Genomic DNA, 23,802 nt, shown 5'->3' on the forward strand with positions numbered 1-23,802 from the left:
ATATACAGTCATTGCTATAGACGATTCAATGCTCTTGAGCCACCATAGATTTACACTGAGTTGATTGACATATTATCATATTATAAAGCTCCACATTTTAACAGACGTACACACCTACCAGACACTGATATTAGATTAGTAATATCTGAATGTGCTGTAAGCCGATGGCCATGAGGAGGGGGAGAAAAAAGAGCGACAGAGAAGGAGTGTCTGCATGCACATGGACAGAACTACACTGCAGCCTGGAGTAAACACTGATAAACAGAGTGACAGCTGTTTTATATGAACAACAACTTAGCAGGTTGAAAGAGCATCGATAGATCACCATTTTAAATGATATTGTGGGACATAATTATTAGTAGGGACAATTCAGTAGTTTTGGATATTGTTGGAACACTCACTGACATGCAGTGGATTTTCTCTGAAGAAGTCTTAGTTATACTTTGTTTTTCAATCGAGATCTCAAATGCTGAAGTGATTGATTGCAGCAGAGCAGTGAAAACAGAGATTTCAGAGTTCTAACTCAAGAACTGCACATTTCTCCTGCTGCAGTCTGCGCTGAGGTCGACCGGAGCCACTCGTGTTTGTCTTTGAGTGACAGAAAATAATGAGTGAACTGAATTTATAGCGCGCAAACATAACAAGCCCACGGTGGCCTCAGCAGTGATGATCTACAGCATTCAACACTTCATTCCTCAAAATCCCTCTGGAATCCATTATGCCGGCTGCCTTGTTGTGTGTCAGGTTTGTGGGCAGAGGATTGAAAGGCTTCTTGCGCGGGTTAAAGATTGAGCAGGCAGAAGAAGTCACTCGTTTGCTGATCCGTCTGCAGGTGAAAAACTCTGACAGCTGTCGTGCAGAAAGATACTGAATTGTTGTTGACTGGGTGGATTAATTACCAAGGCTCAGACCAGAAATAACCAGCCTCTTATTACAATTTATCAGGTTTAACTTCTGCATGTTCCAATCAACAAATGAGCACTTGCTTATCAGACATCAGCTAATCATGTCTAATCGTCAACAAGAATTAACAACACCGATTCCCCTGCAGCAAACGGTGTGTCATTGTACCAGTGAAGCTAATTTTCCCTCCTATCACACCTTTTCACGCCGAATAAGAGACGTTTAATTCCCCTTGTTGTTGCAGAAGATTAATTGCACATTATTCTCATTTTTATTGGAATTAAAACACATTTTTCTCCCCACAGCAGACGAGCGTTTGTTTGAGCAGTGAACTGGCTGCTGCCTGACAATATGGACGGGATAACCGCTGGAACACAATAAAACTCTTTGCACAAACAAACAAGGCAACAAACTAAACAGAAATGCGATCAACAAAGAAGAGAAGGGCATATTTGTTCAGACGTTGGAATAATCTGGGCGTCTGGTTCTGTGTGATATGTGCTGATCCACGAGACTAGCATACTTGTTTGTGTTTGTCGTCTCATTTGCATGGAAATACGTGTGTTTCCCCCCCTAAAGAACATCTGAGGACATCATTAAATGTTGAAAGGCAAAGACATAAATTAAACATCACTGTTTCTTGTTGCCTCAGTTTGTAAACTTTCTAAGAGATTTCTTATCGTAGCCCCACATCTTAATTACAGCCATGTACAAGCCACTCGGGTACGTCGTCTCTCCGTGAGGACAGAACAGAGAGGATGGAAGTACAAGTCACAGTTTGCCAGCGCTTGATTTGCATTACACAAATCAAGTGTCGACTCGCACTGGAAATGGAAAATAGCATGCAAGTGAACAGAATACAATCATCAGGCAGCGAGAATTATTTATTGCTGATGGGGGGGAAAAAATCCAAAGCATCCTTGACTTCTCCTTCACTGTTATGAATCGTTTGCTGCGTTCTTGGACACATTCTGTGAGAAAGAGCTGTTTTCACCAGACTTTGCTCAGCGAGTTTGCTGCGTGACTCTCAACAACACCCCTCAGGGAGAGCTGCAGCAAACACAGGAAATTACTGGTTTTGTTTCAGGAGTAAAACAAACTCATTTCAAATAACACTGACATTTATGAAAATGCTAATAACTAAAAATGCAGCCTTTGAATATAAGATTATGTAACAGACAGCGGTTTGGTTTACTCCATATTTCTAGACAATGGTTAACAGAAAAACTATTTTATATTTTAGTTTATATAATATTTCTGTATGAAACACCATTTCCCATGTGCCCTAGACCAATGTGGATTAAACATCTCCAGCTCGACAGAAGACACAGGGATCTTTTTTAAGGTGGGGTTGTATGAGGTATTCATCTATAGTAAGTGTATTCATACAGCAGATAACAGTCAGCACGGCCCCTGTTAGGAGGAGCCGGACGGAGTTCCAACACAAAAGCTAAGCTGAGAACCGCTGCAGACGGAGTCAGGAGTACCACGTACCTTACCCACTTAAAAGAGTCCTAAACATGTCAGTTTAAGTGTACGCTGTAGTTTTTGGCTGACCGCCGGGTCAGCCCTACACATGGATCTGTATGTGACTGACTGACTGAGTGACGGTACTTACAGAGCCATAGACAGAGTATGTGGCTCTGGGGAGTAGGCGGGGCTGTTTCTCCGCTGCTCGTCCACTGTCCTCACCACGTCCGCAGCGCGCATATCAAGGGGTAGTTTTGGGTCTTTGTTTTAAAGGTTTCCTTGGGTTGGTCTTAACAGAAAACGATCTTATTTACATTGGAAATGGGACCTTAATAAACACAGCAAAAAAACACCCGTATGAGCCGAGGCGAAGAGACGGAGAGAGAGTGAGGGGGAGAGAGGGACAGATCGCACCCGACTTAGTCTGTAACATGATGTTATTTATTTTTACTAACATATATACTTAAGGCCCGTGGGAGACTTATGACTACGTTTTTATTTCAAGTTTTAGTTTTAGTTTCGATGCAGTGATGGCGAGGCTAAGTGAAGGGGAAATATGTCTCCACGCCATGGAAACTCAATAATTAGCTGCTGTAGCTAGCAAGTCCCAGTCAGTCAGTTGCCCGTTTGGCAGCCCCCGTAGAGCCGAGACACAACACCGGGTTGCCGGGGCGGCTGTGTGACCGTCCAAAGGAGGAATAGCAGTAAGCAGAGGAAGCCCAAGGTCCGCCGACGACCGGTTCACGCTTCTAACAGCTGCTCTGTTAGTAACCTGCTACATGCAGCATCGGTGTGACCACTTAAAGTGTAAACCCGTACTTTACAGATTGTTGATGCACTAGAGCCCTGCTAGGCGAGCTCAATAACAGAAGCACGAGGATGCCGATGGTGGTCAGGGAGGGTCAATTAAAGGATTGCGTTACAATTATTACCCACATTCGGCGAGTGGCGGGTGCTAATTTTGGACCCTGGTTAGGCCACTGCTGTCTGAGGATGTTTGTTGACTTTTTTTTATCAAAATGCAAACAAAAGAAACTAAAAGTTCACTTTTATTCTCAACATTTCGACTTTATTTTGTATTTTGTACACTATTTTTCACAATGCATTGTGGGACACTGAGTCTGATATCCATCCATCCATTATCTATGCCACTTATCCTGGGTTGAATCCCAGTTGGATTCAAACCAGGAACCTTCTAGCTGAGGTGACAGCGCTAACCGCTCCTGAGTCCAATATAAAGTGTATAAAAAATATCACTGAACATTTGCACCGCACTAGAAGATGGTGAAGCCCATGGACTATTTAGGAAGTAGTAAGTGATTTCAGACTCAGCCTTTGACTTTGCTCTGGGCAAAATAAACAAAAACTTCCTCCTCCCTTTATACTCTGTGAAATTCCTTCATCAAAAGAAGAAAAAACACTTCTTTCAAGTGTAAATTTCTTGGTTTGGAAAAGCACGGACATGCACACATGATCTGTGCAGTCGATGTTAATTTCTACACGTCTCATTGTAGATGTACCTTTCTCTGCTAAATGAGGAATCACCTTCAATCTTCTGTTTGGAATACAAATATAAAAAATCCTTTGGGAGATAAAAGGAATCCAATTTCTTGTGAATGGCTCATTTGAATATAAATCAAAGGTAGGCATGTGTTACGCAGCGTCCACCGTGCTGCTGTGTCCAACACAGAATCAACAAATCAAATTATTTTCCAAATGACAATATCCGCCAACAAAGATAACAACACACAAGCGCCACATTTTCTTAATCAAAGCGTTACAGAAGCCCTTGAAATGCAAACCAGACGTACCTCACTCAAATTAACTGTACATTAATCCTCCCAGAAAATGTCAGGCAGGTTCAGTGTCAGTGAGGAGAGCGAGCGGGCTGAGACACAAAGAGTGTGACACTAACTCTGCAGCTCTCTGTGTTTCCTCCACAGAGCTGTCCTTCCTATTAGCCATTTGTCTGCCGGAGCCGTGACGCTGTGAGGACTTGACAGGCCCGCCGCAGAACCTCAAATTAACTTAATTCGGGTTTGGATGTCATCCCCCACAAAGCCGCCTCGTTTTTTTTCCTCAGACCTAACCTCTGACTGCTGCTTCTCTTGACGCTGTGTCTTTCACATTGTGACTGGAGGCTGTAATGAGGGAGAGGATCGGCCCGTAGCAGCCTCTTTTTAATTAGCAGCAAGGCCACTTTCCCGCTCAGTGGTCCCCTCCTTTTTCATAGCAAGAAATTATTCACGGATGCTTTTTGCTCCCCACTTGTGTTCGTCTGCCCATTACTGTTTGGACGGCACAAATGACGGGGCGTGGTAATTGGCATGGTACAAAATCACCACAGAGGTCTGGTGTAATGGTGTGTTTGAGAGCCGTTTTGTGCCGCTATGGTTCCTCTTTTTTAACACAAGTTGAGGGATAAAGGAAGATTTATTGTGCTTTCAGTGTGTGCATACTTAGGCTTGTTTTTTTGTCTAATGACAGCAGGGAGGAACCATTTTAAAGCTGCAGGAAGAAAGAACACAAATCTTCATTTTGTTCACTTACCCAAAAAGCTTCCAATGAATATATTGGCGCTCCGCAATCAATCTCAAAGCTTTACCTTGCCGGCTTCGCCTGATTTACTGTTTGGACTCTTTGTTTTGGCGATCAGTCCCACTGTGGGCTGTTAATAATAGACTTCTCTATATGTTGTAGTGCCAGCATCGAGGGAGCAAACCACTTCAGCCCCTCAGCAAACACTGTATGGAAAGGGACAAAAACAAACCATGCACCGAGTAACACCCAGTAGTCTTTCTTTAGTATTCAAACACAAACATATGCAGCATGAATACTTAACAAAAAACTATAAGAATGGTACTTTATGCATGCAAAGAACAATCTTTACAACAAAAAAGGCTTTAGCTCCGAGTGAGCTTCTTTAAAATATCAATCCGGAGGCAGCCTTTGGTGCTATCAGAGGGATATACATCCTGAAGTCAAAATACTCGCAGAGAGCGACCCCACCCTTGGGAGCGGGTTTCTTTGAACATTTTTACATAATGGAGCTCGTATTGATTTTTGTTTTGAACTAGAGGGAAGAGTTTGAATAGGAAGTGCTAATATTTTAATCCTGCATTCCCAAGACGGGGAGAAACTCAGCGAAGAGAAAAACACAAACAAACAAGATTTTGCTCCTTTCATATGGAAAAAAGTTGCAAAGAAGTTTTTTCATAAAGACAAGCAGATGGTTCGTATATTTCCACAGAGGAAACGTATCCGCGCTTGTGTTTCCGCACTGTTTGGAGCTTTAGTGGAGTAATTGTCTTGCACTTTATTCTGAAAATGCTCTCCCACTCTTTCCAAGTCCTAATAGGTCTTTGTTGACTCTGACACGAAGCTGACAAATGATCAATTGTTCCACTTAGAGAAGTTTATGGAAAAGTCTGCCAGACAAATCACCAGCTTGTGATGAACACGAAATTGACTGAAAGTTTTGCAAACATGGACTCGTATTGATTTTCCAGTGAAGAGTGAATTATATCTCAGACGTCTCTTGTGGTGTCTGAAATGTGATATGAAGTCGTTTGGCTTTCTGCACTCTAATTCAAACAAGCAGATGGAGAGGCCTTTTTTATACGAGAGCGATACCCTTTGCCACGGGCTGCTCTCACTGTAATGCCTTCTTTTAGATTAGTCTGTCAGGTACAATGTAATTGACTGGGGAGATTAAAAAGAAGATATCACAGTGCATTATTGATTCGCATGTGAAGAGGGTCACGTGTACCTCAGTTTATCAGCAGCTCGACACACAGCCCGGGAGACTTTTTATAAATCCCTCAGTGGACGAGCAGGAAGGATTAAAAGGTTGCACAGTCAATTGTTTTCAAGTTTGCTGCTTCAGATGGTTCCATTCTCACACCTGAAAAAAGAATCAAAGATCAGAAACTTCTTAGCATATGTTACAGTGAAAACAAAAAGATGCAGGTGATGGAGGCCTTTGTGGGTGGAAGGTTGCTAGCCTGAATCCATAAACTGTATCAGGATCATTGAGTTACCCAGTAAGGCACTCAAGGGAAAACAAGACTCTGTTGCTATGTCCCAATCCACAGGCTGCAGCCACCAAACAATACTGGCTTAGCAACAGGTAGCTAGCGCGCTAACTAGCTGGCATAACGTCACATATCATTAAAGATAATTTGTTTCAGGGGCCTTTCCTTTTTAACATTAATATCTCTAGCTATTTCATTGAGTTGAAACCAAAAACTTATATATTTAAAAGTTTATTCTTCGGCCGCGTAAGAGTCCGCTATCTTGTTTAAATTGGCGCGCAATACATCTCGGGATACTATGCACCAGAAAGTATGCCCCCGATAGATCCTTTGTGGCCCGTGATAAGGAGGATGCATTTGTCGGCTGCATCTGAAGGAGCCTTCGAATTGAGACTTTCAACGCGCCACTGTGACACAACCAGCCTTCAAATACAGCTTTCTAACGCTGCAGTCCCTGAATTGGGACACAGCTTGTTTGGCTGTTAGCTAAAAGAATGCTAACATGCTAACATCTATAATGCTAACATGTCGAAGTCAACATCCTGAGAAATCAATAAATCAAATCTGGTTAAAGAAGTGAAAATCCAATATCTGAAGTCTTCTTAATATTTAATTTTGAATTAAATGATTTGACTGCTTACATCCCGTCTTAACCTACCTGCCTACCTGCGTGCACTTAGCCTGTGCACTCAATGAGCACAACTTTAGCAAAGCTGCCTTAACACTTCTTACTGAGTGGCTCATGTATGGGTCCGTCCAAAAAATATCACCAAAAACTGAAATGTCATCCTCATTAAGACACTTGAAGTATATTCTGAGGATCACTAAAGTCATTGGGTTTCATAGCAATGTGCCCAGTAGTTTTTGGGACAATTCAGACAGGATGAAAGAGGTGGTCCAGCTGACTGACTGACCATCTGCCCACAGAGGCTCACAGTTCGCATAGCTACAAAGATCTTCAATCTGTGATCCTCATGTTTTACCAGAAGGTTTTGTTTCTGGGATGAATTTTAGAGGTCAACTTTCCTTGAAACTGCGAACTGAACTTCTGTTCGAGTTAGTTTTTCCCACATTTCCCATAATGCTCTTCAACTAAGCACACATATGTGGTGTGAAATTGTAGGCGGTGGGAAATAGCAGAGACAGAATTTCTTTCCCAGTAAACGACAGCAGAGAGTCGTTCCCCTGACTCAAAATACATGTTATGTGATTGTAGAGCAGCAAGGTCTCTTGAGGCTACTGTTACCGCTTCCTCCTCCACTATGATGGCTTTCTCCTTGAATGATGATTGAATGTCATTGCAAAATAGTGGCATCTCGAAACCTGATGTTACCTTACGATTCTCCACTATTACCCTGAATTTAGAGCCTCGAAATATCGTCTTTGTCGAAATTGGTCGGAGATTAGAAAACTGCACCACAAACAAAATGGAATGTAAATTGCTATTTTCTATCTAGTATGAATTATTAGTGTGGATCTTTTTTCTGCCTGTGCTGCTGCTCATTGGCTGAAAGTTTACCTGGCGGGTAACAGGCGTTTCTCAGAAGTGAATTTTTGTATAAACGCAGAGCTTGAGGAGCAGAAAAAAAAAACAGGCTCACTGAGAGAAGCCTTCCCTGGATAAATAGAGGCTCGGAAATGTGTGAGAAAGGTCACGCACATCTCAGGGGAGAGCAAAGGAGTGTTTCATTCATATTTTCTATGTTCTCTGAAGGTCAGGCCTGAATGCACAGGGGAAGGTTAAAGGTGAGCCTGGTATAAATAGCTGGTGTGGAAAGGTGCAAACCATATAACCTTGTCACCCTCAAGATGTTTATGCTGCTAAAGCAAATATGATTAACTTTCTGTGATCACAATAGTGTCACTCTTTTATAGATATACTGTAAGTGACCATAGAAGACATTTTTTTAATGCAGCTGCAGGAGTCAAAACTTTCTTTTCTATGCATGCACTGAAAAAAACTACTACATCAGCAGTTTGTTTTTCACTTCATACTCTTTTAAAGTGATAATCTCAAAGATTTTCATTTAAATAAATGTCCGTAAAGGCCCCGTTTAGACAGAACTCCTGCTGCGTTTTACAGCCTGCAAAACGTGAGGCACCGCACTGCCTTTTTAGTTGAAGCCTGCGGTTAAAAAAAGAGCAGCTCGCTGTGCCGTTTTTTTCCGTTGTTAAGGCAACCACCAAATAATTAGCTGTCATTACCCTAACCGTTATTTAACCGACAGAAGGCCTGCCTCTCCTTTCATCCGATTGGACGATGAGACAAAACGCCAATGACATTGGGCGCTTCCCTGCTTTGAGTTTTTTCAACTCGAGGCGAAACAAAAGAAACATTCGATGCTCTGATGAGCTCAGCAAGGAAAATCAAGAGTAACAGCCGTGTGTGCTCCTGCAATTACCGTTTGTCGCCATAGGTGCCGCCAAAGAGAACGAAACTGAGATCTTTAATGCAGCATTAGGACATAAAGTCAAATCACATACTTTTCTATGCATGCACAGAAAAAAAACTGCCTTGTCAGTGGTTTGTTTTTCATTTGCATTTTACTCCTTTAAACCTTTAGATCTCCTCTACCCGTCCTTCACCTTTGCAGCACAGACAGACCTGTAAACTCAAACTGGTTTCCAACATAAAAAAAAACAACTTAAAAATCCTGTGGCTGTCACTGAGCGATAAACACATCTTTGGAAAAGGTCACGCTTGTTGTTTTTTTAAAACTTTGACAGAACCTGCTTCCTTCAAATGCTCCTTTTAAAATTGAGAGAAACACAAATACAAGTCACGTCTCGACGCTTACGGTATGTGAAAGCTTTATTCTCTAGACGAAAGAGACGACCCCAAATGTCTGCTTTTAGTGTACATGCATTATTCTAGTTTCTTGTAAATCGTAGCTCAGTCTGCGGCCTTTATTTATGGCAGCAGAAACCAGTTTTCACAATGACAGGAAAACAAACTTTAAAAGAATGATTCACTGCTGTACCTCTGCATGAAGCGTAAGCAGAGGAGAGATTATCACCATGCTGGAAAATCAAACGGTGCAGGTTGGAAAGTTGCGCTGCAGGTCATGTTTTCCTTGTATTTATCTCTGCTGTCAGTATCTCTGTGGTGTCGAACCAGAGCTTAAGCTTGACATCTTTTTCTCCCTCGCTTTGGATTTCCATCCATACTTGAGCTCAAATTATACTTTCTCTGATATCTGTGAAGGAGCTGCATGCAGCCCAAAGTCATGACCCGTCTGCACACGAAAGGACATGTCTGCCGAGCAGACACCCAGTATTGTATAAACAGAACCTGCCCGAAGCTGTCCATGTCTGTACATATCTGGTCTGTTTTCAATCTGCATTTTACCTGTTTCTTGAAAAAGAGCCAAGGCAGGTTGGGATGCCTTATGCCGAGTTCACCACGTAGCTGCTGTACGGACACCTTAAGCTGACATGCGTCCATACGTTTTATTTACTCCATTTTCTTGAGTAATATGAGTCTATGTCTGAATATATATGGTCTTTAGGTCAGTTTTTTTCCACACTCTAAATACAAATACATATGGAAAAAATTGGGATGATACCTTTATGTCACCTGCAACTTTCTCTATAATTACTCAACCTAATCCTACCGACTGGTGAAGCTGTAGACCCTGGAGGTATACTTTTTGTCACATCTCACAGGTGCTTTATTCTACCGTTCCTTTAGCAATAATTGTTCCTTATGACTTTTTTTTGTTTAATTAGTGCTTTTTAAAACTATATTAGGGTCAAAAACTCTGTAAATATGCAGTTTTGATTGAGTTCATGTTTGCCATGGGTCATAATTGACAACATCACATACACACACTATCAGGGGGGCTGGGTCGATCTGTCAACTCAGATTTTCACATGTACTCTACACTATTTAAAGTAATAATGTTGAAGATTTTCATTTAAATAAATGTCTGTTAAGTCTCTATCTATCACCGAAAGAGGTAACACAATGGTGATTGAGCCTATGACCCACTGATGAAAGCCTTTGCATTTGCAGTATCACAGACTGGGTGTCTGTGGTGACTTTCGCGAAAAAAATCACAAGCGCCGCCCAGTTAGTGACGCGTTTTCCATCACCCAGCAGTGGTTGGTCTGCCAGAGAGGGTAGGCGGAGCTAAGCGGCTGCTTTCCCTGTCTCTGCATGTGTTGCGAGTAAACAGTAATCTACTATGGCTGAACAAACAAAGAAAAGATGGATGACTACAGATACAACTTCAAAAATAAGTGAAAATCCAAAGAAGAAGAAACAAACTCGACGCTCAGATGAAGCAAACAGTCTGAAAAGGAAAGCGACCGTCACCCAGGAAAATCAAGAGTTACAACCGGAGCCAACCGTGGACGTCACACATGCAGCACTGTCTGGATATCTGCAAAGTGTGCTCCCGCAGTTACCGTTTATCACCACAGGTGCCGCCAAAGAGAACGAAACAGAGATCTTCAAAATTACCACTTTAATTTTACACATCATGCAAATGTACTGAAATTTTCCGAACATGATCATTATCTCTTTATCTCTAAATAACATTAACTATATTACTTATAAATGTTTTTCGAGAAGAACATTTTGCTATGACTAGGGACACCTAGTCAGTAGTCTTTGTGCAGGTTCAGATATCAGGTATGTCAGACTTCATGAACAGAAAATAGTGACAACTGAAACTAGTAATATGTGAAAGGGGGCGTCGGTTAATCTCAGCGGTTAAAAAGTGTTCGCACCATGTACAGAGGCTGTACATAAGGCCAATAAACAATGTTACAGAAAACGTAATTAAAGAAAGAATGAAAAAAAAGAAAATGTTTGCTTCATTTCAGCGATTTCCTACTGAGGGTGAGGCAGAGGGATACAGTGTAGATGACCTGAAGATGTGGACACAGTCTCGGCTAACTTTTGTTTCATTTCCCCTGCAAGATATCATGACACAACAAGCTAATTAAACCTGTAATCACTTTGTACTTATAAAAACACAAAGGGAGGAGGCGGGGGCAGGTGTGAGGGTTGGCTGGTGGTTGAAATGAGGGCCAGGGGACTGTTATTTAATAAAGACAGCTAATTGGGTCAGAGATCTTTATCCTCGTGAAGCAATAAGACGGGTCACTGCAGACCTGAAAGTTAAACTGGAGGAAGGGAGGAGGACAACAATGAAGAGAGAGACATGAGAGGCTGGAGAGAGCAACAAGATAAGAAGTGTTGACCAGGGATCGACACAAAGGGGAATTTGATTTTGTTTGTGGGGTTTGAGGTCGGTGGTTATGACAGAGGAAGGTACGGTAATGGGATTAAGGAGAGATCCGAAGAAGAAGCCCTTCAACACTTTGGATGTCTTTCTTCTCAATTTGAAGGCTCATTCTGCCCTCTAGTGGAAAGTTAAAGGTACTACAATTAAGTACAACTTTCCTCTCTGTCTCACATTACATCCCCGCCTGCTGTTCTCAGCACATTATGTTCTATTAATTACATTTATCTCAAAATCTATATATTTATGCTCATAATTATAACACAAGGTCACTTTTAGAAAAGTGCTTCAGGTCTGTTATTTTATGAACCTGCTTGTGTTTCTGTCTCTGTATGTTGGTGGATGTTTTAATAAAAGAGCATACAGATTCTTCCTAATCCGTCCTTCAACATCAAAAACATACGAAATGTCCATGTGGTTAAATTCTCCTTGACAAATAATTGCGTCTTTTGTGCAGCTGTGTATAAATAATGAAAAAAAATATCACGAACTCCGGCTCAAAACATACGTCATAACTGTCAGTGAAGACCCCAAGGTCCATCCTCTGTATGCAGTTCATTCAGACTGGGAATAATAAAATATAAAAGGTATTATATGTGATTTTTTTAAAAAATAGTCAAATACATCCTTAATAAAATGACAGACAGGAGCAGACCTTGAGCATGTGCACGCTAAACTTCAGCTCTCCTTGACCTCCTTATTGTTTCTGTGCTGTTATGCTCATGCCTTTAAATAGGCCACCATTGTGAAGCTTAGACTCAGTGGGTGGACAAAATAACACTGTGTGCTGATATTACCATACAGTTGAGTCACATTCCCTCCTCCCTATTGTTAAAGAAAAAGGCACCAGAGGAAGTAACCAACTTTTCTGAGCTTCCAAACATATCTCACGGTTTACTCACATCACTTACATTAGCTGCATAGCTGTTGTTTTGTATTATTTTGGAACATATGATGTGTTTGTCTCTGATCCACATATTTTAATCATTTTCTAGTGTGTTGGAAAAAAATGCTGTCTCATCCTGATATTAGCACTTTTCATCTATACCAGGGTTTTTAAATGTTTCATCAAGTTCAATTAAAAACTATTTAAGGACTTTTAAAACTATCATGAAGACAAGTTAAAGTGGTAATCTCGATGATCTCAGTTTCGTTCTCTTTGGCAGCACCTATGGTGATGAACGGTAATTGCGGGAGCACACTTCCCAGATATCCAGACAGTGCTGCATGTGTGACGTCCGCGGTTGGCTCCGGCTGTAACGCTTGATTTTCCTCGCTGACGGTCGCTTTCCTTTTCAGACTGTTTGCTTCATCTGAGCGTCGAGTTTGTTTCTTCTTCTTTGGATTTTCACTTCTTGTTGAAGTTGTATCTGTAGTCATCCATCTTTTCTTTGTTTGTTCAGCCATAGTAGATTACTGTTTACTCGCAACACTTGCAGAGAGTGGAAAAGCAGCCGCTTAGCTCCGCCTACCCTCTCTGGCAGACCAACCACTGCTGGGTGATGGAAAATGCGTCACTAACTGGGCGCCGCTTGGAAAAGTCGCCACCGACAGCCAATCCGTAATTCTGCACGCTTCCATCAGTGGGCCATAGGCTCAATCACCATTGTGTGACCTCATTTGGCGATAGATAGTGACTTAACAGACATTTATTTAAATGAAAATCTTCAACATTATCACTTTTAGGTAAATTTCACGCCCATCCTGGCACAAAAAGTATAAAGGTTATTAAAAAGAAACATACTTCCTAAGAAAGCAAATACATTAAGTTAAAGCAATTTCAAAGCGAGACTGAAGTTAATTAAAGTAACGTAAAATTACATAATCCAATGCATTTTATAAAAATGCAAAGACCTGTCAAAATTGTATTTCCTTTTTTTTTAATTTAAGATTTTTTTTTTTGCCTTTTTGCCTTTATTAAAAGTACAGTGAAGAATGACAGAGACATGAAATGTGGGGAAGACAGACGGGGACGACATACACCAAAGGGCCGAGGTCGAAGTCGAGCCGTCGGCCAATGCAGCGAGGGGTTTGCCTCTGTGCATGGAGCGCCTGCTCTACCAACTGAGGTAAACCAGCGCCCCTATTTAAGGCTTTATAAGGCCTAAAATTGATATGATTGGATTTTGCCTCCTTGCTTTGCTTTTGTAGCGTGTCACTGCCTGATGTAAATATTGTAAGTTGTTGCTCTGTTTGGTGTCCACACTTCACAAGTTACCTTTCTTAATCCTGTTTGGTCCTTCCCTACATCCTTGTGGTTGTGTTTGACTTTCCACCCCTTTAGACATATAGGGGAGATATATTTCAACCAGCGCTGTTCACCTTAACCAAAGCTTGAAAACCCACATTTACACTTGGTGGGAAAATAGATCGTTAATGTGATATTTCACTTACATAAGACACCTGCTAATTTTACTTATTAGCCGTCAACGTAGCTGATGTCTTATTTCGTTTGAAACCCAGCAATTAAATTTCTTTGCATTAGCATTTAAATCCAATTTCAAAAGACCTGACATTGCCTTTTGGAAAGAGCAGAACAAGTGACATCAAAAATGACAGTTAATTACATTTTAGGGATTAAATATTTAATATTGTGTCGAGATGATCCCACAAACTTTCTATTTCTTGCTTCTTGTCTTTTTGTGGGAGAGAATGTTTTCTTGGCAGCAGTGCTGCAGTAAAGGTTAAGAGGTGGAGGGTTGATTAGTTGGAAGTGCCAGAGAGAGTTTTTGGGGCATCTAAGGTGATGGAGGTCCCCAATTATTTTCCTGGCTGCTTGAAGAGGAGGAGGTCATGACCCCTGCCCTTCTCAGCAGACTGAGTGATGCGCTGCAATTTGCCCTTGGCTGGGACTGATAAAACTTGGCAGTTGTGGATGAAGTAAATAGAAAGCAATTTATGATAGTTGAGGACTGGGCTATGATTGGAAGTGGACAATAGATGTTGTTCAGGAGCTTCATCGGCACAGAGGGAGCAGGGTGGATGAGCTCCTGTGCAGAATGCCATGTGCTCAAGCCTCCTTATGCCTGTCAAATCTAGCAGAAGCATTATTACAAAATAAATACATATGTCTTATATGTAATTTGCAGCCTCTAGCAACTGACCCGTAATCTACTTAATTCTTTTTCCTCACATAATTTATGCCAAGAATTGATTCCTAAAACATAAACTAATTTTAGGGAAACCTCTGGGCTTCCTCAGCTTAGGTCTGTTAAGGAGGACAAACCTTGTCCTATTAAATCATAATGATACAATTAAACAATATGATGCAAACAAGTGTCAAATCAAAAAAGAAAATTAAAGGACTTATTTGCAGCTTTTACAATACATTTTTCCTACAAACAATTTAAGCTCATATGATAAAACAATAAGCAAGGAAATCATTGTGCACACTTTTGTAGAATTTATTCAATATTTTAATGATTGGATAATAACAATTACTGTGTGCTTTTTAAGTTATTTAACGCCTTAATCTCCATTAATTTGAACATATAACCCACATATTTTCCTGCACTGCAGATGTTAAATTGTGTGTCAATCATCTAAAGGAGGCGGACTCTTTGGCTCTATGATACCTCTCATTGGTTACTATATGTTATTGGAGACGCCTTAAAAAAAATTCTTTCTTGTGATTGGCCAGTTTTGACATGGCAACAAATTGCGTCACCAATGCAAATCGGTGACTTCTCTCTCCCCATCAAGCTCTCGAGCTCTCCACTAGCTAGCTAACGCAAACAAGCCAGGCAGCAAGCTGGGGATTGATGTGTGTTTTGTGCGGTTATCTTTCTGCTTTTAGCCCACCTGATATCCGTCGCATAACCCGCTTTTCTTTTACAAAAGTCTTATTTCTTCTTTGGTAGTCACAAAACAATACAAAACTGAAGTTGCTTTGTTGAAGGTAAGATTTCTCTCCCTTACAGAACTGCACCGGCTCATCCAAAATGGCTTCTGCTAGCTAGCGAGCTAAAATACTAATGTCTGACAATCGCTCTCCGAAGCTGAATGTAGCACGTTAGCTTCGGAGCCGGTAGATATCCTAGCTTACCGATGGCTCAGCTGATTTACATTCAAGTAGAAAATGGCGTCGTCGCCTAGCTACTCTAACTAGTAGAAACAGTAATGCACCATTTAAGAGCCATTTAATATTACGAGTAGCCAAGTACACTGGATGTTGTCCACGATCATGACAAAACAAGGTTTAAATCCTTCCGTTAAGTGTCAGTCATGATGGGTTGGCGATGCAAGCACAGTCGCCTGGAAACATTCACGGCTAACCACGCTGCCCTACCCCATTTTAGTGCATCATAGAATAACGTTAACGTTAGGTTTGCAGCCTTGTTTTCGATGACAATAAGGAAACTGGAGAATCAGTACTGTTATTAATTTCTTCTCACATAATGCCACATAACCATTTGCACCATATGGATACTTTGTAAACCGATGATAACTTACCCAAACCTGGTAAACATCTTACTGACGTTTCTACTAGCTTATTTATGTATTTAGCATCCTAGCTAACCATTTAGTCAATATAAGCGGTTAGCATTAGCCGGTTAGCTTCTGTACCTTTGCTTTGTTGAAAAGGAGAAAAACCATCACAGATTTTTCATTTCTAAGTAATTGTGCCAAGCACGGTGATCAATATGCAACACATGCATTTTTTACTATAAAACCCATCGTGTATAAAATCAGTCTCAGTGAGGGGTTGCGTTGTTGGTTGTTTTTTTCCAGGCCTATAACAAAGACCTGGAGTGTTTGTCAAGCTAAGTTGGTTATCTGACATTGTCCTGAGATAACGTTCAATAACATGCATCATAGTGCCCTGTATAATGTCTGGTTAATAACTGTAAAGGAACCGATGTATTCAGAGTATGTGTTGTTTTTCCCAGCCCCCATGCAGTTACTAATTGCCCTCCCCTTTCTCTTCCTCAGCACCGTTTTCCCCATCCCCTCCTATTATTCTTATTCTTTTGAGTATTCTTCATTGTCAAGCCGCCAAAGTGGAGAGTGTGATTGCAGAAGGGGGTGCTTCTCGTTTCAGGTAATAAACCAAAGTTTATACAGGAAATACGGCCTTTTTTTCCCTTTTTCCCCATGGTTTGTTAGCCCTCTGCTAAGCGTTTTGGGCAGGGACTTCCGGCACTAAGAACAAAGCAGGATGTTGGAAGTCTCAAAATGGCAGTCCGACATTTCTCTTTGTGAAACCTTTTTCAAAAGGGGGGGTGGGTAGACATAATGAGCTTTAAGAGGATTTATGTCCTGTTGGGTGAATATTAGTGGTGGCAGAACACACACAGTTCACTCACAGCATATGGAGTCAGTGTAAACAGGATCTTTGAAATCCTAGATTAAGTAAAAAATTTGCCCAAATTGAGGCTTTAAAATATTTCAGATTCTGAATGTTATGTGTTAGAGCCAGTTTGGGGTTTTAGGTTGCACTGTTATAGCACATCTACACAGAGCGTTCCAGAAATTCCCATGTACATATGCTATTTGGCAGCTGGCAAATTGGATGTGTTGATCATCAAAATGTTTTACAGATGCTTTGAAAGTGACTTCACAACGCTTGAAGATGCTCTGAAAATACATGTAATCAGGCTCCTTCACCAGCATACGCGCTGTTTTGATAAGCACATAGCGTGCTGAAAATCGAGCATTAGTAGACCATGATGTTTGTCATCAAACGGAAGCAGCAGAGCAGAGAGTAACAGGTTCTGCTTTTCTGCTGCACCTCGCACCTTGTGCATAATGCAGTGTGTTTGTCATTTAAGTGATGTTGGGTTCACCATCTCATTATAATAGAAAAGAACATTGTATTCTTTTAATAATTTAGCTTTACAGCAAAGAATTGCAGGGAAACATACTACTAATTGATATTGGCAATGTTATTTATTAGCAGTAAATCAATAGCTAACAATCGCAGTCGATCTAAAAAACAAATATTATATTATAATATTTTTTTTCAAACTACAACCTGTTAAAAAAGAGAATAAGGCCTCTAATTAAACTTCCCATCCACCTTATTAAGGTGAAAGTAGCAAAAATGGTTAGTAAGAATAATGGAATTATTATTAGAATTGGTAAACAAAGTGTGAACAACAAAAAACTCAGTGTAAAACATTTGAAGTGTAGCTTTTGTTATATTTGCGGAGGAAACTGTTAGCTAAACAAAGGCTACCACTGCTGTAGACTCCTGAAATGTGTTCCACTGAATGGTGCATTAATGCACACGCCTTCACCTTAAGTGTTTTGCATTGTGCTGCTCTTTATAAATATGTGCATTCTCTTTCTTGAGGCTGCATCTCTGGCTCTCCAGCAATCGACTGTGACAGTCGCTTAAACACGCATCGTGCAATATTTATTCATGAAGCTGTTGGCCAGGCCGAGCCATTATTCTTACTTACTTTTGACTTTCAAATGATCCTTTTTGAAGTCAGTGTTCTTTTGGTTTTCTTGTAACAGATTTAAATTTCACTCCCCTACAAAAGCTAAGAAATCATCCCAAATACAGCGATCAAGATAAGGATACACCAAGTTGGCAGTTAAATTTATAACACATTTAATAAAGATAGTTTTCTAACTCCATTTTTTGTGTGCTGTAAATGCATCTCACTTGTAAGCGAGTGCTCTTGTTGCTCAGTGTCCTCAGCGTAAATAAAGGTTGAATGAATAAATAAGCAGAGCGATTTATCTTGTTTCCTGTGAGGTAAACATACAGGCTCATTCATCTGGTGCAGTGTTGCACTCACCTAATGGCTTCCCCTTTGCTTGTTACAGTGCTTCTTCGGGGGGAGGAGGTGGTAGGGGTGCACCTCAGCACTATCCCAAGACTGTCGGCAACAGGTTTGTGATTCGTCATTATTCTAGAACACACTTAAGTGATCTAGTTATAACCACTACAGCACTAATGACTATTTGTTAGTAGTTAATTAATCTGAGTACCCTAAGTTTCTTTCTGAGTTGGAATAGAAAGATAGACCTGGTAGTGCAGAATTTGTAGCATTAGAGTGCAGTCTCTTGAAAAATAAGTATGGTAAACAGTAAGCGTTTGTGCCAGAACAATAAGTGTATTGTAAGGGTGTTTGTGTATTATTTTGTCATGAGTTTCTGTGGTGCTCAGTCTCGCTCTCTGTACTTCTACAGCGAGTTCCTGGGGAAAACCCCAGGGCAAAGCGTTCAGAGATGGGTTCCTTCACGAAGCACTAGACGAGATGTCAACTCCAGCAACGAAAAAGAGCGACACGATGCAATCTTCAGGAAAGTGAGGGGGTAAGGTTCAAGCCCGTTTGCACATTGCAAGAATTAATTATCAATCCCGGGAACAAAAAGCACGTTTTTGTAATCACACATTACAGAAAAATAGTGTGAACATTTTGATCTCTTGTGGCTCAAACATGGTTGTGTGCAGAGTCCAAAATATTTAAAGCCCATCCCAGTTAGTGTTGGTAGCTCTCTTGAAGAGTAAATGTTTGAACAATAGTCTTAAAAGTTTTAACAGCGTCTTGGACAAAGTTCAGGTTGAATTAAATAAATGACATTTCTATCTATTCTATTTCTGTTAAGCTATCAAAGCTAAGGAGTTTAGGAATCTTATCAATTCTTTCTTACAAGATTATCTTCACCATGTTTTCTGATCATATAAAGTATATTTTGGGGCTTTAATAGGGACAGAGTGGTGAATCCTGCCTGGATCTACGGTCATTAGGGTGGCATGTGCTTTGCTAAAGGCACTTGAGCCCTGTTCTCCTCTGAGTCAGATCGTGTTTACAAGTAGAGGGATGAAAAAAACTGTTTTACACAGGAATGTTGGCTAGCTAGTGGTCAAAACAATAATTAAGCCCGAGTTGGAAGACATTTGTGCTGTTTACTCATTTCATACCAAAACATAAAAGGGTAAAGTCCTACTAAATGTGGAATACACCACTATCATGCAACCTGTGGGTCCCCTTCGTCATCATCGTGGGCATAACTTCTCCTGTTGCTCAGAAATGACTGAATGCTATGTTCCCAGTAAAAATGTGCGGATGACGAGATTGAGTAAACAAATCCTGTGTATTTATAACTTGTTTATTCTCTCTGTTTCACTGAGTAACAAAACAAGTGATGCTGCAGCTTTGTGCAAAGTGTGAAGGAGTGTTCAGCTGCAAAGAACGTTTGTTATGCTGTGTGTGGTGTCTTTAATACCCCTGTCAGACTGCTACAGTGACTCTTAATAAACCTTTGTTTGTCATTGGTCTGATGCTGCTCGGGCTTTTCAAGACAGACTGTAGGTTTCTAAGACAAACCAGATTTCTATATGTAATAAAGAGTGACTGTAACCTAAGTTTTAAACTTTTGCACCGCCAGTTCAAGGTGGGATTATTACGCCTCTGTTACATTCTGTCTTCTATGTAAAACACACTGAGGTGGAATGGTGGGGCGAAGTCTTTCCGCCTCTGAGCTGACATCGGAGGCAGTAATAGAGGCGAAACGGCGTCTGTGTAAACAGCGGAGCCGGCAGGGCGGAACAGCACCGCGTGTGTGTATTTGAAGCATGTGCTGTTTGTTTACACCTCAAACACTTCTTGTTTCCGCTGTAACACTGTAAAAACACACACACTGGGGCGGCTTTACGCCTGCGTTGCTTACTCCAATATAAAATGGCAAAGGCTGCATGACGGCGGAGCTTTGTTACGGTGCTGAGGCGGAACCGCAGTGTAAAAAGGGCTATAGAGAGGTTAGCAGGGAGGCAGAGAACATGTTGTTTAATTAACTAACATGTTATTTAATTAATGAAGGATTATTTGTGAAAACAGCCTTGGGAATAGTGGGCAAAATGTTGGTAGAACAAGTGTCGCCTAGTTCAGAGCATGTCGAAATAAAAATAAAAACTTGCATCCGATTTATGGTTTTAATCAGTTTTATGCCCTTAATGTTGCCTTCTTTATAGCAGCTGTTTTCTGCTGTTCTCCTCTGCAAAACTCAGTGCCACAAATTTCTCCCACTTGCGGTGCATGCCTTTGTTTGAGACACAGGAATAAACTTACTTTTGCTGTTAGTTGCCACGGGCTTTAGACAACCTTTAGAGTAGGGCTTCACGATAACTTGTGTTTTAGTCTTCATCCCAGTGTGAACATTTGCAACACTGGAGAAGACTGCAACATGATGAGAATGAAAACATTTTAGGTTAAAGCGAAAAGCAAATCTACACATTTTGCATGTGAGCATTTGACCTATCAGAGCTCTGGATTCACCTAGCTGCAGTCTTTAGCCCCTTTTTTATATTGCCAGTTCAAGGCGGGACTGTACTGTGCTTTTCGCCGGCATTGTGTGGTTTAAAGTAAAATGGCAAAGGCGGCGTATTAGCGGAGCTTCATGACGGTGCTGTTGTGGAATCGCAATGGAAAGGGGCTTTTGAGGATACATCTTCAAAGTCTGCCATGGGGTAAACGAGGAGGGAAGTAGGAGTTGTGGGTGCAGGGCAAGAAGGCATGTTTTATTTTGTTCTAAAATTAGGGTTGGTTTATTTTTCTGTATTATTTGAGTTAGTTGTAATAAAACCTGGCACATCGCCCCATGCAGCTAATTAATGTTAAATTCTTCTTGATAAAACGATATCATGCCGGCATCTTGATCCTGCATAATCATACTGACTTCCTGCTCTTGCTGCCTCTCCCTTCCTCCTCTTGTTGTTGTTTTTCCAGCATACTCAACAAACTCACGCCTGAGAAGTTTGACAAGCTATGCCTTGAGCTCCTGAACGTGGGCGTAGATTCAAAACTCGTCCTTAAAGGAATCATCTTGCTGGTGAGCATAACTTCTTTTTCTGTTGTACTCTGTGAAATGGAAAATGTATTCATGCATTCTTGGCAGGCTGCTCTGAGTGAGTCATTCTCATACACTCCACGTTTTTAATGACATGAGTGGTCCCTCTCTGGTTTCTCCCTCCTCTCCTCTCCTCCCTCCCTCACTGTGGTTTAGATTGTAGACAAAGCCCTAGAAGAGCCGAAGTATAGCTCGCTCTATGCTCAGCTATGTCTGCGTTTGGCAGAGGACGCACCAAACTTTGATGGCCCTTCATCCGAGATCCAAACATCCCAAAAGCAGAGCACAGTAAGTGTCTGTTCCCATTCTGCTACACAGTTAAAACATCTCAGGCCCAGAGTATATTTGCTCCCCTCTTATTGATTAACACTGCTGCAGTATCTGCTCTGCTGAGCAGGCCGTTATAAAACTATCTGCAACACCGTGATAAAATGTGATTCTTTATGAAAGCTGACTGTTTTGTTGATGCTATTAATACCTCCCTGCAACGTCACTGGGAAATGATCGTTCAGCACGTTTTGTAATCTATGCTTTTATGGACATGCATTGTTTTGATTGTTTTTTTTTGTTTGCTTTTGTAGACCTTCAGAAGACTGCTGATTTCCAAACTTCAAGATGAATTTGAAAACCGCACCAGAAATGTTGAAAGTAAGTTCTAGTAATTATGTAGTAAAAGTCATACTTGTGTGCTTTTGTGTCTGTGTGCAAAATACACTGCCCCAATGGTAGTTAAAGTGGTAATCTCGAAGATCTCAGTTTCGTTCTCTTTGGCGCCACCTGTGGCGATAAACGGTAGTTGCGGGAGCACACTTCCCAGATATCCAGACAGTGCTGCATGTGTGACGTCCACGGTTGGCTCCGGTTGTAACTCTTGATTTCCCTCGCTGACAGTCGCTTTCCTTTTCAGACTGTTTGCTTCATCTGAGCGTCGAGTTTGTTTCTTTTTCTTTGGATTTTCACTTCTTGTTGAAGTTGTATCTGTAGTCATCCATCTTTTCTTTGTTTGTTCAGCCATAGTAGATTACTGTTTACTCGCAAAACGTGCAGAGACCGGAAAAGCAGCCGCTTAGCTCCGCCCACCCTCTCTGGCAGACCAACCACTGCTGGGTGACGGAAAACGCATCACTAACTGGGCGCTGCTTGTGATTTTGAATGTCGCCACAGACAGCCAGTCTGTAATACTGAGAATGCAAAAGCTTTCATCTGTGGGCCATAGGCTCAGTCACCATTGCGTTACCTCATTCAGCGATAGATAGAGACATTTACTTAATGAAAATCTTTAATGCCAACTTCTTCATGTTCTTGATACAATTGCAACTGACAGTGTATGTCATGTTCGAGTAGCAGCTAATAAAAGTTGAAAAAATCTGTTACTTTTACTGAAATTACGCCAAAAGACATGAGAATGGCAAAAAGGATTCAAATTTGTGGTTCATGTTGATGCTAACAGACTGTAGCAGTTAGACACACACTTATGTCAACCACAGTATCCTTTGTTGTGCGACGCTACCAAAGAGACAAATAACAACCGTTGATATTCGTGTTTGTGTGAAGTGTAGTTACATTTCTGGCGAGGTGTACTTCAGGCTGTAGGGTAGGGACTGCGGCGGATTGATAAAACTCAAAAGTGTATGTTTTTGGTGCATTTCATTCGAGCCAGTCTGCTGCTAACCTCTGTTTCTTCTTTCACTCAAGTCTATGACAAGCATGACAACCCTCTTACTTCTGAGGAGGAGGAGCAGCGTGCCATTGCCAAGATCAAGATGCTTGGCAACATTAAATTCATCGGGGAACTTGGCAAACTCGACCTCATCCACGAATCTATCCTTCATAAGTGCATCAAAACAGTATGTGCACCTTTTTATTTTGTGTGTGTTTAAAATTCACATCCCTTTGAATAAAAAAAAAATAAAGAAATGTTGCATACTTCAAAGAGTACCTCGTATGACCTCCTGCCTTCTTTCTCTCCTAAAACTTTCTAAAGCTTCTGGAAAAGAAGAAGAGAGTCCAGCTCAAGGATATGGGGGAGGATCTGGAGTGCCTCTGTCAGATAATGAGAACAGTGGGGCCGAGACTCGACCATGAGAAAGCCAAGGTAACAGCTCCGGCCTTTCATGGCACGATAACCATCAGGAGAGGCTGTTGATTTGTTTTTGATCATTTAAATCAAAACAGACAAGTAACTCTGACAAAACTTCAGGATGACCTTTTTAGGTCAGCAAGTTACTGATGCTGTAACTCAAAGCAAATTATCAGAGATAAACACGAACCAGACATTTTTCATGCCGGCGTTCCTCGGCACTCCCGGGGTCAAATGTGTCATTCAGGTCACGACTAAT

At 41.1% G+C, this 23,802-nt stretch overlaps 1 protein-coding gene across 1 annotated transcript in view; it reads left to right on the forward strand.

Annotated features, from left to right (window-relative positions):
- eif4g2b (eukaryotic translation initiation factor 4, gamma 2b) overlaps nucleotides 1-23,802 on the forward strand; it is an 87,212-nt gene that overhangs the window by 55,356 nt on the left and 8,054 nt on the right. Inside the window, exons 2-9 of the mRNA XM_069686001.1 lie at nucleotides 16,592-16,700; nucleotides 18,437-18,502; nucleotides 18,803-18,928; nucleotides 21,343-21,445; nucleotides 21,620-21,751; nucleotides 22,045-22,111; nucleotides 23,159-23,310; nucleotides 23,448-23,558. Coding sequence (XP_069542102.1) covers nucleotides 16,592-16,700; nucleotides 18,437-18,502; nucleotides 18,803-18,928; nucleotides 21,343-21,445; nucleotides 21,620-21,751; nucleotides 22,045-22,111; nucleotides 23,159-23,310; nucleotides 23,448-23,558 — 866 coding nt within the window. The remainder of the gene's footprint in view (nucleotides 1-16,591; nucleotides 16,701-18,436; nucleotides 18,503-18,802; nucleotides 18,929-21,342; nucleotides 21,446-21,619; nucleotides 21,752-22,044; nucleotides 22,112-23,158; nucleotides 23,311-23,447; nucleotides 23,559-23,802) is intronic.

Source organism: Semicossyphus pulcher, unplaced genomic scaffold (genome assembly GCF_022749685.1).
Source record: "Semicossyphus pulcher isolate SPU_LCO1_2020_fin unplaced genomic scaffold, fSemPul1.0.p SCAF_8, whole genome shotgun sequence".
Classification (NCBI taxonomy): Eukaryota; Metazoa; Chordata; class Actinopteri; order Labriformes; family Labridae; genus Semicossyphus; species Semicossyphus pulcher.